Source organism: Neoarius graeffei, chromosome 3 (genome assembly GCF_027579695.1).
Source record: "Neoarius graeffei isolate fNeoGra1 chromosome 3, fNeoGra1.pri, whole genome shotgun sequence".
Classification (NCBI taxonomy): Eukaryota; Metazoa; Chordata; class Actinopteri; order Siluriformes; family Ariidae; genus Neoarius; species Neoarius graeffei.
The window spans coordinates 31,324,164-31,347,603 of NC_083571.1; the positions used below are offsets into that span (position 1 = coordinate 31,324,164).

Sequence of the window (23,440 nt, forward strand, 5' to 3'; positions counted from 1 at the left end):
TATAACATTTTTTGATTTTCTTTTCTCATAGGTTTGCATCAAAGTGACTGTTATCAACTTCACAGTAACTAAGTCAGGACTGGAAGATCAACTCCTCAGGTAACTACTGGCTCATTGTGTTTTCACGCGTTTATGATTATCTTGTGTTTTCAAGATGTTTACAGGTATAGATTTCTGAGCAGTTGTCTCCCTTGATATGACACTACTGTATATTCAAAGCGTTTCGGAAGTGAAATGTAAAATCTCATGCTACATGACACATGCCACTCCTATTTATTGGAAATACCCATTTGTACATGACATGCATTCCATAATTTAGCTATTAGACATAGTCTGTCACTTTAGTGTGTATATAGGCAAGGCAAGTTTATTTCTATAGCGCATTTCATACACAGTGGCAGTTCAATGTGCTTTACAGAGGTAAAGGCAAAACAGTAAACAATAGAAAATAAAATTACATAAAATAAAGGGGGAAGAAGAGAGAAAAAATAATAAGAATTAAACAATAGTAGAAATAAAATAATAAAACGAAGTAAAAGTTCAGTAAAAAACAGCAGAATAAAATAGAATAAAAGTTAAGTAAAGTTTAAAACATGCAAAGACTGTAAAAGTTAAGTAAAGTTTAAAACATGCAGACACTGTAAAGTTAAGTAAAGTTTAAAACATGTAAAGATGACGATATTTATCAGTTAGCAGAAAGCATCTGAGAACAGCTTGGTCTTTAGTCTAGATTTGAAGCTGCCAGCAGCAGGAGCATTTTCGATAGTCTGGCTAACGCGACTTCAAAGCTCTGCGAGCATTTGGTCTGGTAAAGATATTAAGCCCAACCGTTTCCCAAAGTGCGTGGTTGACCCGCCTCCCTGAAATGCCTCAGTTTGCTACTGGTCGAAGCCAGAAAAGGCTGTGACGAAGCTTAAACCAATCACATCACTCTTTCCTCTGACGTATGTGGCGCGACGGGGCTAACTGGTAGATTAAACTCTTACCGAAGCCGGTCGGGAGCAAGGCGAAAACGTCCTTCCTTTCAATAAATACCTCCAGGGCTGCTCTTTGCTCCGTTTTCAATGAGAACTTGCTCCATGTTCATAATGTTTCTAGTGAATGAAGCGCTTCCGGCATAGATTCTGTGAACAATCTATGGCTTCCGGTCGCAGTTCTACTACGTCAGTGCCTTGAACACGCCTCTACCCAGGGCCGTTGGAGATGCTCAAAGTTGATTGGCTCCCGATTTTTCGGGAGCTTGGAAGAGCTGGAGATAGCTTGCCTGGCCAGACTAAGCTCGCAACAGGCCCTCATGTTGCGTCACGCTTAGGATGGGCGGGCCCAGGCTACATTTTTTATTTCCTCTGGGAGTTGGTTCCATAGCTGTACTGCATAGTAGCTAAAAGCTGCTTCACCACACTTTGTTTTAACAACTGGTTTTAATAATACATTTTTCTGTTGCGATCTGGTAGATGTGATTGGGTTAGGCCGCTGCAACATATCAGAGAGGTAATTGGGCCCTGTACCATTTAGAGATTTGTACACCAGCAGCAATGCTTTAAAGTCAATTCTGTAGCTTACTGGAAGCCAGTGAAGGGACCTTAGAATTGGAGTAATGTGCTCTGTTCTTTTTGTTCGTGTGAGAACCCTCGCCGCTGCATTTTGAACCAGCTGAAGTCGTTTGACGGTCTTTTTTGGCAGGCCTGTGAAAAGGCCATTGCAGTAATCAACCCTACTAGAGATGAAGGCATGTATTAGTTTTTCCAGATCATTTTTTGACACAAGTCCTCTTAGTTTGGAAATGTTTTCTAGGTGATAAAATGCCGATTTAGTGATTGCTTTCATGTGACTGTCAAAGTTTAGCTCGCTGTCAATGAAAACACCAAGATTTTTAACCATATCTTTTTGTTTTAATCCCCTTTGTGTCAAGAATAGTGGTAATCCTTAATATAGAGTAAGGTCCAGAACTGGGGTAGATTTCCCTATAACGTTGCCTCTGTACCTGGTTTTCCCGAACTCACTCGTCAATTTGATGAAAATGTAACGATATCAATCAGTGCGTTTACATGCACATAGAGAGAATCGAATTTCTGCCGTTGCTTGACTGAAATCGAAGTTCAAAATGCCATGTATGCACCTTAATTCGGCTGAAATTGAACCGAACTTGATTTCTCGGAATCGAGCTACACGACCTAGATTATGCGATTTCTGCCGAGCTACTTAGTGCATGTAAACCCTATCGAGCGACGTACAGTATTCGAGCTACTTACTTCAGCACCGCCCCTTCCGGGAGTGACGAGACCACAAGCGGGAAACACAACAGCCTCGGTCGGCATGACAACGAATCATGACAACGGCATGAATCTTTTCTTTTTGTGGCATTGTTTGCACTGTTAAAATTTAGCTCACTTACTGTATCACCAAATACATCTGTACAGCTGTTGCATAGCTGTGAATTGTGTACATAAACAAGTCACTGTATTTGTGTGTGTGTATATATATATATATATATATATATATATATATATATATATATATATATGTCCAACATCTGAAGAATGTCAATTAAAAACAAAACAATTGAACTTTTTGTGTGTTTATTAAGACATAAGTTAAATTGTAAGCAAAAAAAAATATTTTTTTGTAAGCAAAAAATGGACTTTAGAAAAATATACAATTGTGCAAAATAAGTTGTCTTACAAAACAGTGGTCTGCGCAGGACAGTTTGTAGCCATACAGTCTGTTAGAGCAAGCCTAACAGCTTTAGCACGGAACTTGTGAACACGGAACTGCCAGTGTTGCCAGATTGGGCGGTTTTAAGTGCATTTTGGCGGATTTGAACATGTTTTGGGCTGGAAAACGTCAGCAGTATTTGGCAACACTGCTGATAACTTTGTTTATACTCTTGAATAGCTCTTCTTCATGACGACAACCGGAAGTGTACCAACACGATGGGGCGTGTAGCGCCACCTGTGGCTCGGGTGCACAATGTACCTCACACAATAGCTCGATTTCCTTGTGTGCATGTAGGATTGGATTTCTCTGGCACCCTTGCTGGGACCCTTAGCTCGATTACCGACAGTAGCTCGATTTGGATGTGCATGTAAACGCACTGAATGTGACATTGCGATATCCGTATGTAATCCCATAACATATTGAAATACATCCATAATGTTTTGCGTATATTTATTTAATAATTAACTCAATGAACTTGCAATATACAAGAAAAATAATTGAACAGCAGCAGCAGATTCAGCACCAGTTTCCCCTGTTAACTGTGAGAGTCTTTGGCGGCGCATGTGCAGTCTGTGTATTCGGCTGTGAGTGAGGCGCTCTTTGTTTTGAACGAGTGGTCCGGGTCTCTTGTAAATTCAGAGCAAACTAAAGAACGACTTTGGCTACGATGTTGTTCGAGAAAACCACATTAGCTTGACAGTGGATCTTAGGAGGTAATTAAAAGACACTCTTGGCCTTAAGAGGCTTTCAGAAACCCTACCCCTGATCAGTCCACAGCCATGATCATCACCCATCATTTTATTTTGATTACTTACCACAAGCTAAATTCTGTACATGGTCCCATATGAATCCCTTAAAGGTTACCACTAAGCCAAAAAAAGGGGTAAAAAAAACAACAACAGAATACTCAAGTTTCCCCCAGGTGTAATTTCACCTGGATATCGTAGATTTGTACTGAAAGAAGCTGCTGTAATAAAAACTGTCTTATGCTCATCCCAGGACTCTTAATACACTAAATACTATTTAATTTTATTGTATACAATTGTACAAGAGTACTTATTTACAGTCACACAGAACAGGTGCCATATTGAGTCTCAAGGTTTCTTCCTCACCACTGTCTCTTCTCGCTGGTTTATTAGGGCTTTAAATATACATCCAGATATTTAACAGTTATTCCACAAAATCGAGTCGTACATGAGCTGATCGCGCTACGCGCCTCGTCGGCTATAAGCCATGTACGACAAGACTGAGTGGAATAACCGTTTAATTCTATCCACATTCACTGGATTTTGAGAAACAGAGCATTTTTTTTATTGCTGTTTTTTGCAACTTCGATAAATAAAAAATTTGTCCAAAACATCCGACAAAATAATTTCCACTTAGAATGTAAACAAACCGGTGAAATAACAGTGGCAATTTGTGAAAAACGCAGTAATACAGGATTTGACTTTAACTTTTAAACCCACTTGCCCCTCAGGGCAAGTGGGGGTAAATTTCCACTTGCCCCCCAATATTATCACTTTCCCCCTATTTTGCGAGCACTACTTTTTTTTTTTAAAAAAGGAGAACCATGGAATAGTTGTGAATTGCAACATCAGATGAAGATCACACATTGAGTTGAAGCTTGGTTATAGATTAAGTTGTTCCTTGTAACGGACAAATAACAATTTTATCCAAAATAGTTTTTCCTGCCTTAGTCGATTTATTTCCATTTCACATGCAAGCGGCTGTTGTAAAGTTCAGTGTGTTTGTGTAGAGCTCTCTCTCAGACTGCAGGTTCATTACTCGATAATGTAGAAATCTCTAACAAAGTTTGTATGAAGAAAACAATAGGGTGCTAAGACTTTTGAACAGTACTGTGTTTGAGAATATTTATATATCTTTTTTTTGTTTGTTTGTTATATCATCCACCTCTAGGTTTAAAGAAAAAAAAAACCTCACGCTGCGTCATGACAGACAGGATAATGTTTGAGTTTAAAATTATTGTTTAGTGTGTAGGTTGTGGGTGTTTTATACAGACCTGGCAACCTGTAACTGAATCAGTGCAGCCAGTCTGTCATAACGCAGCGCGAGGTTTTTTTTTTTCCCCCTTTTTAACCTAGAGGTGGATGATATAACAACCCCAGATATATAAATATTTTGCACAGGACTGTGTTCCTCTGATAACAGGAACAAAGCTCCAGCTCTCTCTGCTCTTAATCTGTTCTGTTCTTTCAGGATTTATCGCTCATGTCGCTCCTTGTTGAGTTTTTTATGCCCGAGTTGTTTGAAACCAATCTGGGTTTTCTGTGTCGAATAAGGAAGCGGCTTCACCTTTAAGAAAACCAAACGCTTTCATGAAGGAGCTAACTCGAATACGAGCAGAAAAAAATAAAACGAGATTCTTAAGCAAACTCTTCCATCCTCACTTCCGACTTTCTGTTTTTGTAAAATACATTTTAAATACAATCGTGAATTTCTCTGGAGTTTTCAGGCTGAGCTCTTCTCCTCGTATTCTTTAACCGCTCATTTCCTCGTCGTTCTTGAAGCATTTGCTTCTATTTGTTCACATTTTTCTTGATAGCGGGGAGACGGTAACGCCTTTTATCTATTTCTCTGTTTGAACGAGCAAAAACAGCACAAAAATGAACCGTGTTGAAGACAGATTAAGCCTTGCTTGCATGAAAGACGGTGTCTGTCTGACCCCAGCTGTAATTATCACGTGATGCGTGATGTCATGCACAAGGGGTCTATAAACAGAACGCGTCCCATACTACAGCAGCGGGGGGATAGAAAATAACTTGCAAAGCAGTAAATGAAACCGAGACTAATGGCCCTTTTCCACTACCCTTTTTCAGCTCACTTCAGCTCGCTTCAGCTCACTTCAGCCCGACACGGCTCGCGTTTCGACTATCTCAAAACAGCACGACTCAGCTCGCTTCAGCCCTGCTTAGCACCCAAAACTCGCACGGTTTTGGAGTGGGGCTGAAGCGAGCCAAACCGAGCTGAGTGAGGCTGGGGGCGTGAGCAGACACTCCCCTGTGCACTGATTGGTGAGGAGGAGTGTCCTCACACGCCCCGCGAGCACGCTGGGATCTGTAAACACCGTAAACCCGGAAGAAGAAGAATTACGAGAATTTCTGAAGCCTTATGCGCCTCGCCTCATCTATACGCTCTTGCCAGTATCTGTTGGCGTTGTCGGTGACAACAAGCCACAGCACCAAGACCAGCAACACTAACGACTCCATGTCCTCCATGTTTATTGTTTACTATCCGGGTCGTGAGACTACCGCTTAAAAGCTCACTGATGTCACTGTTTGCGCCGCTTAACGACATCACGTGACGTCCACCCACTTTCGCTAACTCCACCCAATGTGTCCACCCACTTCCAGCCAGCACGGTTCAGCGCGGTTGTAGTCGAAATGCAACTCCAACAGCCCCACTCAGCTCGACTCAGCCCAACTCAGCACGGCACGGCTCAGCCCAACTCAGCCGCGTTTGTAGTGGAAAAGCGGCATAAGAAAACAGCCAAGACATAATGGCGGATACGTAGTGAGGGACGCTTTTAGGAACTGAAATAAAAGATCAAAAAGCCTCATTTTTGTAGTGCTGGTTCGTGATATATGCTCATTCCAACTTGCCTGGTCAGGGAATGTCGGGGACATATCCCACTTATCCGAATGCATGTTTCACTTGCCCCGGGCAATCGGGCAGTCCTTAATGTTGAGCCCTGTTTTCGAGTGGAGTTTTTATGTCATCTTCGGTTGGTTGAGCAACACGCTCCGCCATTTTGTTTTTCTCTACTCACAGTGTATGAGCTGATATTCTAGTAGTAGAGTCGCCAATCAGAGCACGCGGTTGCTCATATCCAGTGAATGTGGATAGAATAATTACTGTTATGTCGTCGTTGTTTTACTCGCTCTGTCTCCACAGTGACGTGGTGCGCCTGGAGCGGCCCGAGCTGGAGGAACAGAGGAACGAGCTGATAGTCAACATCAACGCCGACCGCAACCAGCTTAAAGCCATCGAAGAGCGCATCCTCAAGCTTCTCTTCACCTCAGAGGGCAACATCCTCGATAACGAGGAGCTGATCAACACCCTGCAGGAGTCAAAGGTCAGCGGTCCCGAGGAGACTGGAGAACAGTATTGTTATGATCTCTGGGTGTGAGGGGAGACTGGTGTGTGTGTGTGTGTGTGTGTGTTGTGAGAGATGGATGTAGCAATTGGTCTCCATCTTTGCCACAAATATGTCTCTCAGACTCCCATTACAATTTAGGAAAAGATGTTAGACACAAACACACTGAGCCCTACAGCAGAATGTGTGTAAGCGCTGTGCGCGCACACACAAATAATGAAGCAGCGTGTGTGTGTGTGTGTGTGTGTGTTTGCACGCAGCGACTGAGATTGCATTTCACTTGCTGTCACCTCTCCCATGCCCTGATGGAGTGATGTCAGGATGAATGACAGAGTGCAGATAGACAGACGCACTGATAAATGGATAGGTGCTTCAGCAATACCTGAAGCTTTGCCCTTGAGAACTTTGCGTGTGTATAGCCTCATATATCTTTTGAGCAGAAGTAAGCGCCCCCTCTGCACAGACGCCCATTTAATTTCGGCTCGTCTCTCATGCTGCTGACCCCGTGCGCTCCGTGTTCGTGCCTACACTCCTTCGAAGCCGAGCATCACAGCATCTATTCTAGAGTATTCTACCCTTGTTTTTCACCCCTGACTTTATTTACTTTCTAGCAGAAGCATCCATCCTCATTATCAGTAAACTAACTGTGTAATGAGCTTTTGGCAAGGCAGAGTAAACACACACACACACACACATATGACTGAAATATGCTGACGCACGCGCGCGTGTGTGTGTGTGGTGTGCAGGTGACTTCAGAGGCTATTAAAACCCGTCTGGAAGAAGCGGAAGCCACAGAGCTGATGATTAACACAGCCAGAGAGAAATATCGGCCTGTGGCCACGCGTGGCTCCGTCATGTATTTCGTCATCTCCAGTCTTTCTGAGATCGACCCCATGTACCAGTTCTCCCTTAAGTACTTTAAACAGGTATATCGCACACTCACATACACATTTACAGGCAACGTTTGAAGCTCTTATGGCCTCGATAAATATGCTGATAGAACATTTGAATAAAATGTTCCACGATATTACAACATGGTCACATGTTAATGTGTCAGAACGTTGCATGGGTTTGAGGATGATCCTGCGTATGTGTTTTGCAGCTGTTTAACAGTACTATCGAGACGTCGGAGAAGCACAGCGAGCTCAGCAAGCGCTTGCAAATTCTGCTGGATTCCACGCTGCTCAGCGCGTACACCAACATCTCCCGAGGACTCTTCGAGCGTCACAAAACCATCTACAGCTTCATGCTGTGTGTGGAGATCATGATGCAAAGGGAGGAAGTCTCACCACAAGAGTGGTTCTTCTTCCTTCGAGGGGCAGGGGGCATGGAGAAGGTGTGTGTGTGTCTGTTTTGATGTTTATTAGCTGTATATCCATTCTGTATTCTCCACCCATAAGCCAAGTCGTAAATGAGATGTAACTGCGCTAATTGCTAAATCAACGAGCAGAGCTGATTGCTATTTTCACCCATCCCCAAGGTTTTACCCACTCCATCCTTGTGTGTGTGTGTGCATGTGTTCTCCCCAGTTGACTTACCAAAGCACAGAATGATACAGTCATCACTGATCCCTGGCTTTCCCCTTTTTAATTCGTAAAATTAAACTGACTGCCGTCTGTCATGCCCGTTTCCAGTCCTGCTCCCGAACAGATTTTCTTTGTTCCGCCTGACGCCTCTGTAATGAATGATTAGCCTCAGGCTCTTTCTTTTTTCATATACGTATTGTACCTGGGAATTATGCTCTTTGACAAGTTGTTAATCACACAATATATCCCTGCACTCAAATATGTGATTTAAAAAATGTTTAAAGGAGATACGCAGAGCCTTAATTTTTAAATACATTTCTGAGTGGACAGCATCTCCATCCTTGACTCTTGTATGCTGCATAAATGGGAATAAAAAATAGATATTTTTGAGAGTTAAAATCGACCGCAAAGTTGGCGTTCGAGCTGCCCCGCTGAGCCAGCCAGCCCTGAGTGCGTGACGTCACAGCGGGAATCGGTTTTAAGGCCGAGGCCTTTTACAGCTATAGACCAAAGTCATATAAATAAAAATTGATGGTGAAAGTAAGAAATCCCGTTACCGACTCGCTCAACTAAGACTGATTTGACTTCACTGATCGTGGGTTGACTCTCATTAAAACAGGATGGGTGTTATAACTTATGCAACATACATGTACAGGCATGCATTTTCACTGATTAAACGTAAAAGGCTAATTAAATAATCAGATGAACTGAAACAATCACATTCTGAAGCAAATTAAATAATCTTATACCGGTAACTTAAACACACGAAACAAGTTACATGTATTAATCTAAATGCAGGCAAACAACAAGAGTTGTTTTGTATCCAAATGAGAGTCGGAGCTTACCCGTCTGTGTTCTCGCTTCTTGAAGGCCGATTGTTTTTGAAACAATCTGACTTTCAGTTGTTCGTTCAGTTCTCCATTCATTCACTTCTTCCACGTAAGGGCGAGATGGCAGCAATATCCAATTTAGAAATCAGACGGCTGCTACACCCTTTCTCTCCATACTGTGTACTCCGCCATTACTGCTCAGCTCAGGCAATTACTAAAACCCGGGACAGAACGGGACGTCACCGGTTTTAGCAACAAACGCAGGGACGTTACTGCCCGATCGATATGTCCTGTCCCGGGTTTTAGCAACAACCCTCGGCTCACTCCGGGAGAACTGTTGCAACTGAACTCGCTTTAAAAAAAATAAAATAAATACTTTCCTTTTCTTGTAGTTTTCTTTTCCTTTAATTGTTGGTACCGCACCCTCTTTCAGTACGGGCTTATAGCCAACGCTCCTCAACAGATCAGAGGTCTTGTACGAGTCTTCAGTAAAATGTGCAGAGCAGAGGAGAGACCACTTCATAACCGCCCAATGTACCCGTGAACTTCTCGCAAAATGCGTCCAGGATCGGAGTTGCAGTCAGCTCTGTGTTTTAGTATAGCGGAAATGGCGATGAGACCGATAGACTTCCTGCTGTGATGTTACGGACGTCAAGGTCATTCACTCAGACCGCTACCTATATGAATCACTTTAATCGTAAAAATTACTATATTAGGTTTATTGTTAACGCTTGAAGTTATTCCTGTGCTATTCTTGAGGTCTCAAGGCATTTATAAACGAAAGTGAGGCCACGGTTCTGCGTATCTGCTTTAACTCCATTTCCCCGGATCATTCTGATTATACAGGTTGGTATTAGTGTCTAATATGTCAACAGCACAATGTTCGCGTTGGCAGTGAATATAATGAACATATTTAAAATCCACAGATTTAACCATCAATCTATATGAACAAACACTCTCTCTCTCTCTCTCTCTCTCTGTGAAGGAGATATCAGAGAAGCCGAGTGTTCCCTGGTTGTCTGATTTTATGTGGGAGACGTGTTGTGACCTTGGACAGAAATTGCCCTGTTTCAGAGGCATTAAGAAAGACATTGTATCAACGCCTGTTACTGTGCAACTAGGTACGCTAACCAATTTATCAGTGTGTATTTCGGTGTGTATATTATTATTATTATTATTATTATTATTCAGGGATGCAAACGGCGCGCCTTTTGGCGGATGCCGCCTTTTTCACGGCTGAATCGCGTAGATCCGATTTTTTTGGGGGGGGGGGTTGGAGTGTCTGATTATAATTTCAAAGTAAATTCTGTATTAAAATTACTAAATAAGCAAATGCCATTACAGTCCATGAAACATAGGAAGTATAAGTATGAGAAGAAAATAGTAAATCAGAAAGCTGCGCACGTTTGCGCGGTTCCGCGCAAACGTGCGCAGCTTTCTGATTTACTGTTTTCTTCTCATACTTATACTTCCTATGTTTCATGGACTGTAACGGCATTTGCTTATATACAGAATTTACTTTGATGAAATTATAATCAGACACTCCAACACCCCCCCCGCCCCCCAAAAAAAGTTGGATCTGCGCGATTCAGCTGTGAAAAATGCGGCATCCGCAAAAAGGCGCGCCGTTTGCATCCCTGTATTATTATTATTAAATACATATTTGTTATTTACCAGCTGGGAGGTCTGTACGGTGGAATACCATGACCGAGGTCTTGAAAGTACTGAGCGAGGCCCTCTGGGCCGAGGTCACGGTATTTCACCATACGGACCGACCTTAAGCTGGTAAATAATATATTTATTTATTTTTTTACCAAATTCTAACAGAAAACGAGAGCGCCCGAAAGGGAAAACCGAGCCGAGCCGCCATTTTGAATCCTCATTCACGGCTGTAATGCAAATGGCTTCCTCCTCGGTATACAAGTGCACTTCCATGGCAGGAAAAAACTACATTTTGCTGCCTATGTAGTCCCCTATTTATACAAATAGGAGTCATTCAGGATTCAGCCATATTTTTGCTCGGCGTTAGCAAGTTAGAGGTTTTTAGCTTTCTCCTGAAATGTTTTCTTTTATTTCTTCTCCCTCAGGGTCGTAAAACTCGCTTTCGCTGTGAACACTGTCGTTATCGTTATCCATGCTGTAAAATTAATGCTATTCTCCTGAGAAATGCTGGCAAACATAAGATTTTTGATAATCTTAGAAATAAATCTTATTTAAAAAAAAGATAAATGTTGACAAAAAATGCTACTATGTTTGTTGTTGTTGTGAACGAGTGAGTCGCCAGAGGTCCGTAACCGGGGTCTGTAACTGGGGTCCGTACCATAGGATATGGACCCGCTTGCCAGCCAATAAGAGTGCAGGATTTGGACCGCGAAAAAAATAATATAAATTATTTTTCATCTCTCTCTTTCTCTTTCTATCTCTCTCTGCAGGACGCTTGGAGATAACGGTGAACCCGGAGCAGTGGGATGGCTATGTGACAGACCTCGCGCCGTACTCCGAGGACACACCCTCCGACCAGCAACCTGAGGTCAGAGGTCACTGGAACGAGCGCCTTGGATCCTTTCAGAAACTCATCCTGATTAAGAGCTTCAGTGAAGAAAAGGTAGAGAAGAACAGTTCGGTTCAGTTGTGTTTTATTTACCTCGACATTCTCTGAGTGGGCGGCACGGTGGTGTAGTGGTTAGCACGGTCGCCTCACAGCCAGAAGGTTCTGGGTTTGAGCCCAGCAGCCGATGAGGGCCTTTCTGTGCGGAGTTTGCATGTTCTCCCCGTGGGTTTCCTCCGGGTGCTCCGGCTTCCCCCACAGTCCAAAGACATGCAGGTTAGGTTAACTGGTGACTCTAAATTGAGCGTAGGTGTGAATGTGAGTGTGAATGGTTGTCTGTGTCTATGTGTCAGCCCTGTGATGACCTGGCGACTTGTCCAGGGTGTACCCCGCCTTTCGCCCGTAGTCAGCTGGGATAGGCTCCAGCTCACCGGCGACCCTGTAGAACAGGATAAGCGGCTAGGGATACTGGATGGATTCTCTGAGCCCCTTCAGTGCATTGTGTTTCATTAACCCACGCTCTTCACTGTTGCCAGGTTGTGCAAGCTGTGACCGAATTTGTGATCGTCAGTTTGGGGAAGACATTTGTGGAGAATCCGCCAGTGGATCTGGCAACCCTGTACGCAGACATGTCTCCCTCCACACCGTTGGTGTTCATCCTCAGCACTGGCTCCGATCCCATGGGGGCTTTCCAGAGATTCGCCAAGGAGCGCGGATGCCTGGAAAGGCAGGACACACACTACACTAGAAACAGGCCAAACTCTCCACGACACACAATACACACAGGGATAGGGGTTGAATATACACTTTTATTCACCTTGTGTTGAAATGTGGAGTTAAGTAATAAGCTGTACTTCCTTTATTTGTGCTAAACATCCAGTTTGATTTAGCTTGTAGCTAGAATAAGCAAGACAGTAAGGAACTGGATGTAGTGGTGCTAATGAACTCGCTAATATTCTCAGCAGATGGGATAATCATGAAGGTTGCTAGCCAGGCTAGAACACAAAGTGTTTTTGTTTGTTTGTTTGAGCTCAGAGTGTTTCCTTTAGCTCTTTGGCGCTATATTTTAAATGTGCCGAAATTAAAATTGATTCAAGATTCAAGATGTTTATTTGTCATATACACAATAACAGACACAGCGGTTTATTATTGGGTAATTAAATTCTTATTTGTGTCAGAAAACAGAATCCAGGGACACATGTTGGCCCAGGGGCATTTTGAGTTATTGACAGATTCGGAAAGTACAGTTTCTAAGCTTTCCAATGATGCCCTCCATGTGGAGATCTGACAATATTTGAAGAATGTGTGGCCTTTTGAAAGTGTATACTTCTTAAAACAGAAAAGGGAGAAAATCGCCCTCAAAGTTTTCCATCTCAGCTACTCTGGGTGTAGGGCGGGCACATAATGCTGCTCATTTGCATGACATTAAGGAAAGCCCTACCCCCTACTAGCTAGCACGATGCTACTTTCATGTAAACAAAGATCACCACGTCAATTTTCCTTCCATGCAAAGTATGCCCAACACAATTATGAAGTACAAAAATAAGTCCTAAAGTATACTTTAACGTTTTGTGGTTGAAAAGTTACTCACACCGTAAGAAAGAAAGATAGCATGATGATGACACAACTAACACAACGCTAGTTTCATGTAAAGCCTCGGTCACAACCGGCCGTACCGTGCTCCTACGGCCGGTCTACATGCAAAAAACGCAAGAAACGCACGAGAGCGCGCATGAAACGCACGAGAGCGCGCGTGTGACGTGCTGATTTTCGAGCCGCAGACCGGCCGCAGAGGTTCTTTGTCATGTCAAACAAACTCTACGGGCGCTTACATTTTTTTCAGGTTGCAAGACAAACTTACGGCCAACGCGCGTCTTTCTCCGTGAACAAAAAAAAAACAACGCAGCGATTTGGGAAACGCAAAAAATCGTACGGCCACAACACTCTCCGTTACATGCAAAAATAACCACACAGCCTTAGATTAATAAACTTACCCCATCAGAAAGAGAAACGGCGCCTTGCACACACCAATGCCTCCGATGGAATGTAATCCTAGAACGGTCCGTGTATCATCCGATCATTCAAGTATTCCATTCAATCTGGAAAACGAGGTTGCGGTTTTTTTGCTCGAAATGGTCATCTCCAATGTAACTACCGTGCGTCTGTTTGCTTCGCGGTGTTTCAGCTCCTCTGCGCTCTGTTTAGCTTGCTCATTCCATAGTGAAATCACACGCCTGTATGCAGCTTAAGTAGCCACGAGCTCAGCTCGTATCATACAGCTGATTCGCGGAAAAAAAAAAAACCCAAAAGACTTGAATCATCATGTGAATGGCCCATATGGTAATTTACCCACACACCCCAGCAGGCTACAGTCCTGACAAAAACGAGACAATTTGCAACAAAAAATGTATGCTTTTCCAACAAAACAATCTATTATCTGAAATACTGATTGCATTCTTCAAGATCTCAACTTGCACATGACGGAAAAAAACAAAAATCACAAATTTCGGAAAAAAAAATGCTTCTTTTGCGATTATCTCGGATTCGTTTCAGCCGACATGCGTCCCTGGATTCGGTGAGGGGTCGCATTTTGCAACTGCCCGACCAAACTATGCTTACCAATATAAAAAGAAATATATATATATATATATATATATATATATATATATATAAAATATGAAATATAAAATATAAAGTGCATTTGGAATGCAAAATATAAAGGTAGAGTGAAAAATGAAGATAACATTTAAAAAAAAAAGGAGAGGCAAACAATGTGCAAACACAGAGGTAGATATACTGTGCAATGTCTTGTGCAAAATTGCTCATATAATCCGTGGTTCAAAGCCTGATAATCAGTTTATCAGCAGCTTAAACATTATTTCATGTAATTCATTTAAATAGTGACAAGTGCACTCCTTATACACACAATCTCTACTGCTTTTTGAAAAAATAAATGTTACTGACAAAGTCTTGGTTTAGAAAAAAGTCTGCATCTGGACTTTTCTGTCATTTATACTGAATAGACTGTTTCTATATGGTTAGGATAACAGTGAGAGCTGTGATGTTTATCATTATGTGTGTGTGTAGCGTGGAGTCGATCTCTCTGGGTCAGGGTCAGGGCCCGATAGCGGAGAAGATGATACATGAAGCTCAGAAAAATGGGAACTGGATTTTCCTGCAGAACTGCCACCTCGCTGTCTCCTGGATGCTCTCCATGGAAGAAATCGTCAAGAGCTTCTCTCAGCCTGGTGTGTGTGTGTGTGTGTGTGTGTGCGCACGTGTACTTGTGTTCGTCACCGAATGAATATAAAACTCAAAAGAAGCAAGTGAAACCGCATATATTTCTCAGTACCAAAAATGACCAAAAGTAGCTTGTGCTCTTTGAACGAATGTTCTTGCTTGGAAGCCATTCAAAGGAATATAAGAACGGAGAACACTGCTGCTTCCTGATTGGCTGTTTATTAGCGTACTGAGATGTGATTGTTTGTCTTTGCAGGCATTTTAAATCATGAGAACTTCAGGCTGTTCCTGAGCTCAATGCCTACCAGCGTCTTCCCCGTCACTGTGCTCCAAAACTCCGTCAAGGTAACACACACACACACACACACAACATCTGACTGTACTGCGAATTTCTTGTTTGACATATAAGGAATACATATGTTTGACATAAACAGGCTTTATTCCTCTTATACAACAGAAATTTGTTAATTATCCTAACTTGTGATTTAGAATCAAGAATTCAGCAGTGCTGTGGTTTAAAGAAGATATACAGTACATGTTATTTACCAGCTGGGAGGTCCGTACAGTGAAATACCGTGACCGAGGTCTTGAAAGTAGTGAGCGAGGCCCTCTGGGCCGAGGTCACGGTATTTCACCATACGGACCGACCTTAAGCTGGTAAATAATATATTTATTTTTTTCTTTACCAAATTCTAACAGAAAACGAGAGCGCCCGAAAGGGAAAACCGAGCCGAGCCGCCATTTTGAATCCTCATTCACGGCTGTAATGCAAATGGCTTCCTCCTCGGTATACAACTGCACTTCCATAGCAGGAAAAAAACTACATTTTGCCGCCTATGTAGTCGCCTATTTATACAAATAGGAGTCATTCAGGATTCAGCCATGTTTTTGCTCGGCGTTAGCAACAGTTAGAGGTTTTTAGCTTTCTCCTGAAATGTTTTCTTTTATTTCTTCTTCCTCAGGGTAGTAACACTCGCTTTCGCTGTGAACACTGTCGTTATCGCTATCCATGCTGTAAAATTAATGCTATTCTCCTGTAGCCTAGTAAACTAGACCCACCCACCTAGCGGCCAAAAATATTTTTGCCTAGCGAATGGGTCTAGCCTCGCACCATATAAACAAAAACACCCCGGGCATCAAATCGTGCCCACCAATCACAACGCAAGGTTTTTGTTTGGATTCTTTGGGTGGGCTTTTGCAGGAGTGACGACAAAGCTGCGCGACGCTGGAGAAAGCGCAGCAGGAAAGATGGCTACGGCTAGTGAACAGTGCGCGTTTGACTCCGCTTTGGAATCAGTTTTAGAAGAATTAGACTTGGAGTTTTCGTTGAAACATGAGCAGGAAGAGGCTCTCCGCTCATTCCTTTTCAAGAAGGACGTTTTCGCTGTTTTGCCGACCGGCTATGGCAAAAGTCTGATCTACCAGCTGGCTCCGCTCGTAGCCAAAAGGATGGGCTAGTTTGTGCAGTACGAAGAATTAATAAACAGCTTTGAAACATTACTTTTTGATTGTTTCTTATTTTCCCGTTATTTTAAATTTAAGGGAAATTATTTCACCAAACACCACTAAATAAAAACTCTCAAAAACAGTTTAAGCAAACCCTTGAAAAACGCTTGGAAAAAAATGTGTATGTGGTACAGACTCCAAACTTGTGGTCATTATCTCCAAACTTCTTAATATCTAGAACCTGTTTATTAATTAATACGCATTTTGAAAAATTATTTATTTCAAGGCCTCCCCCACTGCTTTCTGTCGCTCTGACTACGTCACAGTCACAGTTGCGCTGATTGGTCAGAGCGTTGGCCTATACGCACAGAGACAGTTTGAAAGACAGCGGTTTGTTCCTCCTACCCGCTTCGGAAATGTCTACGGATCGAGGCCAGACTAAATATTCACATTTAGTCTGGCTTGCCAGGCTAATTCTCCTGAGAAATGCTGGCAAACATTTATCAGATTTTGATAATCTTATAAATAAATCTTATAAAAAAAAAGATAAATGTTGACAAAAAATTCTACTATGTTGTTTGTTGTTGTGAACAAGCGAGTCGCCAGAGGTCTGTAACCGGGGTCCGTACCGTAGGATACGGACCCGCTCGCCAGCCAATCACAGCGCAGGATTTGATGAAAACCGCACCGTGAAAAAAATATATATATATTTTTGGAGTTGATGCTGAACATTCTGTACAACCCCGACTCAGAAAACGTTGAAGAAAAACAGTGATTTGTAAATGACCTGTACTGCGCTCAAAACAGTACAACAGCACATTATTTGGTGTTTTACCTCCTGGATTTTATTGTTATTGTTTTGTTTTTCTCTCTCTCTCTCGAATAAACACCTATTTCAATTTTGGAATTTTGAAATTCTTGCACCACATTTCAAAAAAAACTTTGGACGGTAAATCATTTACCACTTTATAATGTTGCCATTCCTTCTCACAACACTTAAACGATGTTTAAGGACTGAAGACACCAAGTGATGAAGCGTTTCAGGTCTTATTTTGTCCCCTTCTTCCTGCAAACAGGTCCTAAGGTGTGCGACAGTATGAGGTCATCATTTTTTGTTTCCAAATTCACCACACGTTCTCTATTGGGGACAGAGGGGACAGACGCCCTCTTCTTCCACAGCCATGCCTTTGTAATGTGTGCAGAGTGTGGTTTCGCATTGTCTTGTTAAATTATCCCTGGAAATGATGTCTTGAAGGCAGCATATGTTGCTGCAAAATCTCAGTGTACTTTTCTGCATTAATGCTCCGTCACACAAGTGTAAATTACCTTTACCAAGAGCACTGACAACCCCATACCATAACAGACCCTGGATTTTGGACTTGTTCCTGGTATCAGTCTGGATGGTCCTTTTTGTCTTTGGTCTAGCGCACACAGCGTCCATTTCTTACAAAAAAGACCTGGAATACTGATTCGTCTGACCACAATACACGTTTCCACTGTGTGATGGTCCATCCCAGATACCGCCGAGCCCAGAGAAGTCGACGGCGCTTCTAGGCCCAGTTAACAAAAGGCTTCCTTTTTGCACAGCCAAGATTTCACTGGCATTTGTGGATGAAACTCCGTATTGTAGCTTGACAAAGGGTTGCCAAAGTAATCTCATGCCCATGCGGTTCTATCAACTATAGATGAACGGCGGTTCTTGATGCAGTGCCGTCCGAGGGATCAGCGATCACGGGTGTTCAGATTAGGCTTGTGCCCTTGCACCAAAATTCCTCCAGATTCCTTGGATCATTAAATGATCTTTAACGGCACTGTAGAGGGTGATGTATTCAAATCCCTTACCATCTTTCTTTGAGGAACATTGTTTTTAAACCCTTTAATAACTTTATCATGTATTTCTTGACAAACTGGAGATCCTCGGCCCATCTTTGCTTCTCAAAGACTTGGCCTTTCCTAGATACTGATTTTGTACCAAATCAGGATTACGTCCACCTGTTGACAATCACATCTTTATTTATTGGTTTTACCTCATTACTGGTCCTAAATGACCCTCGTCCTAACTTTTATTGGAATGTGTTGCAGGCCTGAAACGCAGGAATGGACGTACAGTTAGATCCATATATATTTGGACACTGACACAAATTTTTGGTTTTTACCTGTTTACTGAAACATATTCAAGTTATAGTTATATAATGGACATGGACATAAAGTCCAGACTTTCAGCTTTCATTTGAGGGTATCCACATTAAACTTGGATGAAGGGTTTAGGAGTTTCAGCTCCTTAACATGTGCCACCCTGTTTTTAAAGGGACCAAAAGTAATTGGACAATTGACTCCAAGGCTATTTCATGGGCAGGTGTGGGCAATTCCTTCGTTATGTCATTCTCAATTAAGCAGATAAAAGGCCTGGAGTTGATTTGAGGTGTGGTGCTTGCATTTGGAAGATTTTGCTGTGAAGAAAACATACGGTCAAAGGAGCTCTCCATGCAGGTGAAACAAGCCATCCTTAAGCTGCGAAAACAGAAAAAACCCATCCAAAAAATTGCTACAATATTAGGAGTGGCGAAATCTACAGTTTGGTACATCCTGAGAAAGAAAGAAAGCACTGGTGAACTCATGAATGCAAAAAGACCTGGACGCCCACAGAAGACAACAGTGGTGGATGATCGCAGAATAATTTCCATGGTGAAGAGAAACCCCTTCACAACAGCCAACCAAGTGAACAACACTCTCCAGGAGGTAGGCGTATCAATATCCAAATCTACCATAAAGAGAAGACTGCATGAAAGTAAATACAGAGGGTTCACTGCACAGTGCAAGCCACTCATAAGCCTCAAGAATAAAAAGGCTAGATTGGACTTTGCTCAAAAACATCTAAAAAAGCCAGCACAGTTCTGGAAGAACATTCTTTGGACAGATGAAACCAAGATCAACCTCTACCAGAATGATGGCAAGAAAAAAGTATGGCGAAGGCATGGTACAGCTCATGATCCAAAGCATACCACATCATCTGTAAAACACGGCAGAGGCAGTGTGATGGCTTGGGCATGCATGGCTGCCAGTGGCACTGGGTCAATAGTGTTTATTGATGATGTGACACAGGACAGAAGCAGCCGGATGAATTCTGAGGTATTCAGAGACATACTGTGTGCTCAAATCCAGCCAAACTGATTGGTCGGCGTTTCATAATACAGATGGACAATGACCCAAAACATAAAGCCAAAGCAACCCAGGAGTTTATTAAAGCAAAGAAGTGGAATATTCTTGAATGGCCAAGTCAGTCACCTGATCTCAACCCAATTGAGCGTGTATTTCACTTGTTAAAGACTAAACTTCAGACAGAAAGGCCCACAAACAAACAGCAACTGAAAACCGCTGCAGTAAAGGCCTGGCAGAGCATTAAAAAGGAGGAAACACAGCGTCTGGTGACGTCCATGAGTTCAAGACTTCAGGCAGTCATTGCCAACAAAGGGTTTTCAACCAAGTATTAGAAATGAACATTTTATTTACAAATATTTAATTTGTCCAATTACTTTTGAGCCCCTGAAATGAAGGGATTGTGTTTAAAAAATGCTTTAGTTCCTCACATTTTTATGCAATCATTTTGTTCAACCCACTGAATTAAAGCTGAAAGTCTGAACTTCAACTGCATCTCAATTGTTTTGTTCAAAATTCATTGTGGTAATGTACAGAACCAAAATTAGAAAAATGTTGCCTCTGTCCAAATATTTATGAACCTAACTGTATGTTAACAAATGAAATGAAGTCAGTCAGACAAAACAACATGAAAGTTCATTCTTTTTTTTTTTCCCATGGGATAAAAACATGTTCTTTTTTTTTATTTGCTAACAAATACAAACAAATACAAAGTAAGAAGGACAGAATGAAACAAATCAATACATACACATGACATACAACAGAAGCACTGATGTAACATTAACAACAGTTTCAAAGGCTGGACAGTACTACTAATATGTTAACAAAGAGATGTAACAGAACACATGGAGACAAATTCGACATAGATAAACAAGAGCTATATTGCTGTATAGGGGAGGCTGGGTGGGGTTGGTTAGGGGCAGTGATGGGAATAACGGCGTTAGAAATAACGGCGTTAATAACGGCGTTACTTTTTTTAGTAACGCGTAATCTAACTAATTACTTTTTACATCGTTATAACGCCGTTCCCGTTACTTACAATAAAATACTATGCGTTACTTTATTAAAGCTGTTCTCATCTGGCACGCTGCTCGTTCAGCCTTTCTTTACTCTGCTTTCGTGTGGGGCGGGGAGACACGAGACAACGGCACAGTCAGCCAATCAGAGTAGATTTGGACAACATACGTAGGTAGGCCACACCTACTGCACTACTGCGCACACTTTCAATCGGAAGACACAGCGATGGCGAGCGGTCAGCCCAGCACTGCGCTTTCACACTGGAAATACAGCCATTACTTTTCATTACTTGAAATAAAAGGCAAGAGTGTTTACGTGCAATGCACATTATGTCGAGGAACAAAGCGTTTGTCCTCGTCAGTGGCCAGTAATTAGTAACATAATTTTAATAACTACAAAAATATATTACATTTGATAGATGTCTTATCTCACATTGTCCCACAAAACTATTAATATAGTGTAGATAACGTTACTAATTGGTTCTGTTAAGTGTCCATTTCAGTCATTAAACACATTTAACATTCACTTTTATTATGATTACACTAATTGAATTTGATTTTTTTTGAGGGGGAACAAAATGTAACGGAATAATTACTTTCCCTGGTAATTAGTTACTTTTATGACAAAGTAACTTCGTTACTAACTCAGTTACTTTTTGGGAAAAGTAACTAGTAACTATAACTAATTACTTTTTGAAAGTAACGTGCCCAACACTGGTTAGGGGTAATGAATGTGCATGTGAGATGGAGGAGGGTAGGTAGGGGGGATTTGGAGGGGTTTTGGGCCTTGAGTTATGGGTGGAGGGACAGTGTGTATATGTTGGGGGGGAGCGGAGTTTGTGATAGTGAGCACATGTGTGTGTGTGTGTGTGTGTGTGTGTGAGTGTATATAAGCAGTGCTGGTCTAGTGTCGGGCCAGGGAGAAGGAAACTGGATCATAATGAAGGAGAGTGGTGGTGGTGGTGGGGGGGAGTATTATTTTATTTGCTAATCGTTTGTGTTAGTAAATTTTTTATAGATAGTAATTCTAAAAATAATAGTTATTTAATAGTTAATTACGATGACTACCTGAGTTCCTGTTCATGGCTATGGTGCCAGCCGCCCCTGCCCAGCCGCCCCGCCCTCCCCCACTTCATCTACTCTGGGCTTCTGGGATGGCGTGGACAGCCCCATCCTGTCTGGCTGTCAGGTGGGACTGGCGTTGGTTGGTGCCATTGGGAGGGTTGATGGGTCAGGGTTCCCCTCCGGGTCAGGGTCCCGAGGTTCTCTTGGCGCCCCGCCCACCCCACGCATGCACTCTGATACCTGCCTATTCTTGGTATTGCACAGCGCGCCTTATCCTCTTTTAAATGCTCTACACATTAGGAAGCACACACCATTTGTCCACCTTCAATAAGAACAACATGATAGACTAGGGCAGGGGAGGAGTGCATGTGGGAAACCTCTGCAGGTGCTTCGCTGCACTCCTCGCTTCTTTTAATGCAAATACATCTTAGAGGAGGCGTATATCTTTGATTACATAGGGTGTGGGGGGCGTGTAGGTGGAGATCTGGGCAGGTTTTCACCCTGCACGCCCTCTTCTTTTAATGCAGTACACTTTAGAGAAGGCACACGTTCTTGTCATATACAGTCATATATAGGATAGGTAGGGCGTGTTGTGCGGAGGTTATGGGGGGCTGGTGTCGGTGTGTGGGGCATCCGGGCCCGGAGCCCTGCCTCATGCAGTACCTCCCCCTCCCCTCTGTCGTCCCATGAAAGTTCATCCTGTCGTCAGTGAAATACAAGTCAAAATAAATTTAGAAGTCACTACTTTCTTTTTTTTATTTGCACTTTCCATGCCGTCCCAACTTTTTCTGATTTGGGGTTGTAGAAAAAGGAGAGAGAGAGAGAGAGAGAGAGAGAGGATATGCAAAAAGCAAAAAAAAAAAAAAAAAGCACAAAAATGGGCTAATAAATTTGAGACACGCACACATGGTGTAATGCACTACAAGTGATGTTGATTGCCTCTCTCTCACACACACACACACACACACACACACACACACACACACACACACACACACACACGCGCATACTTATTTCTCATTTATGCTGAAAATGTGAGTGTAAACAATCGGCACAGAACAGCTGAGTGTAAATGCATTTACAAGTGCAAATGAAAATGTCTGTCTCAGAGATTAAACTGTCAATGTCTGACACACATCTTGGGTCAGAAAGCTTTCTCTGTGTGTGTGTGTGTGTGTGAACTGTATTAATATTACACACACCAATGCATTTTTAATGACAGAATCAGAAAGAACGAACCCTTTAATGTTTTGTTCATGTATCCTTCTCCTTCCGTCTCACTTTCTCTTGCCAACTCTTTCTCTCCGGTGTAATGTGGTGAAAGACAATGGTGTACCATTCCTCCTGGTGCAACAACGTCATCATGAATTTCATCATGAAATGATGAAACTAGCGAGTAACAATGCCAGTTTTAATTGTTTACTGTGGATGCCGACAATTTTGCAGGCCGCTGAATGTTTATTTTTCTGCCTTTACGTGTAACCAGGTGACTAATGAGCCTCCAAAGGGCCTCCGTGCGAACGTGCGACGAGCTTTCACCGAAATCAGCAGCTCGTTCTTTGAGGATCATATCATGGGCAGGCAGTGGGGGAAGATCATCTTTGGAATGTGTTTCTTCCACGCCATCATTCAGGTCAGCGCTAACGGGTGGACACAGACACTTACAGTACTCCTCGTAATTGTGCCAATAAAGTAATTCACCCATTTGTTTTTGACTTGTGAAACGGTTCACCATACAGTGAGAAGCAATACGTATTAATACACGTTTGGTTTTATTATTT

General features: G+C 42.4%; 1 protein-coding gene across 1 annotated transcript in view; it reads left to right on the forward strand.

The window, feature by feature from the left end:
- Nucleotides 1-23,440, forward strand: part of dnah6 (dynein, axonemal, heavy chain 6) — a 276,461-nt gene that overhangs the window by 219,675 nt on the left and 33,346 nt on the right. Inside the window, 10 exon segments of the mRNA XM_060916664.1 lie at nt 32-99; nt 6,631-6,811; nt 7,579-7,758; nt 7,935-8,168; nt 10,174-10,309; nt 11,621-11,793; nt 12,273-12,463; nt 14,824-14,984; nt 15,233-15,321; nt 23,146-23,292. Coding sequence (XP_060772647.1) covers nt 32-99; nt 6,631-6,811; nt 7,579-7,758; nt 7,935-8,168; nt 10,174-10,309; nt 11,621-11,793; nt 12,273-12,463; nt 14,824-14,984; nt 15,233-15,321; nt 23,146-23,292 — 1,560 coding nt within the window.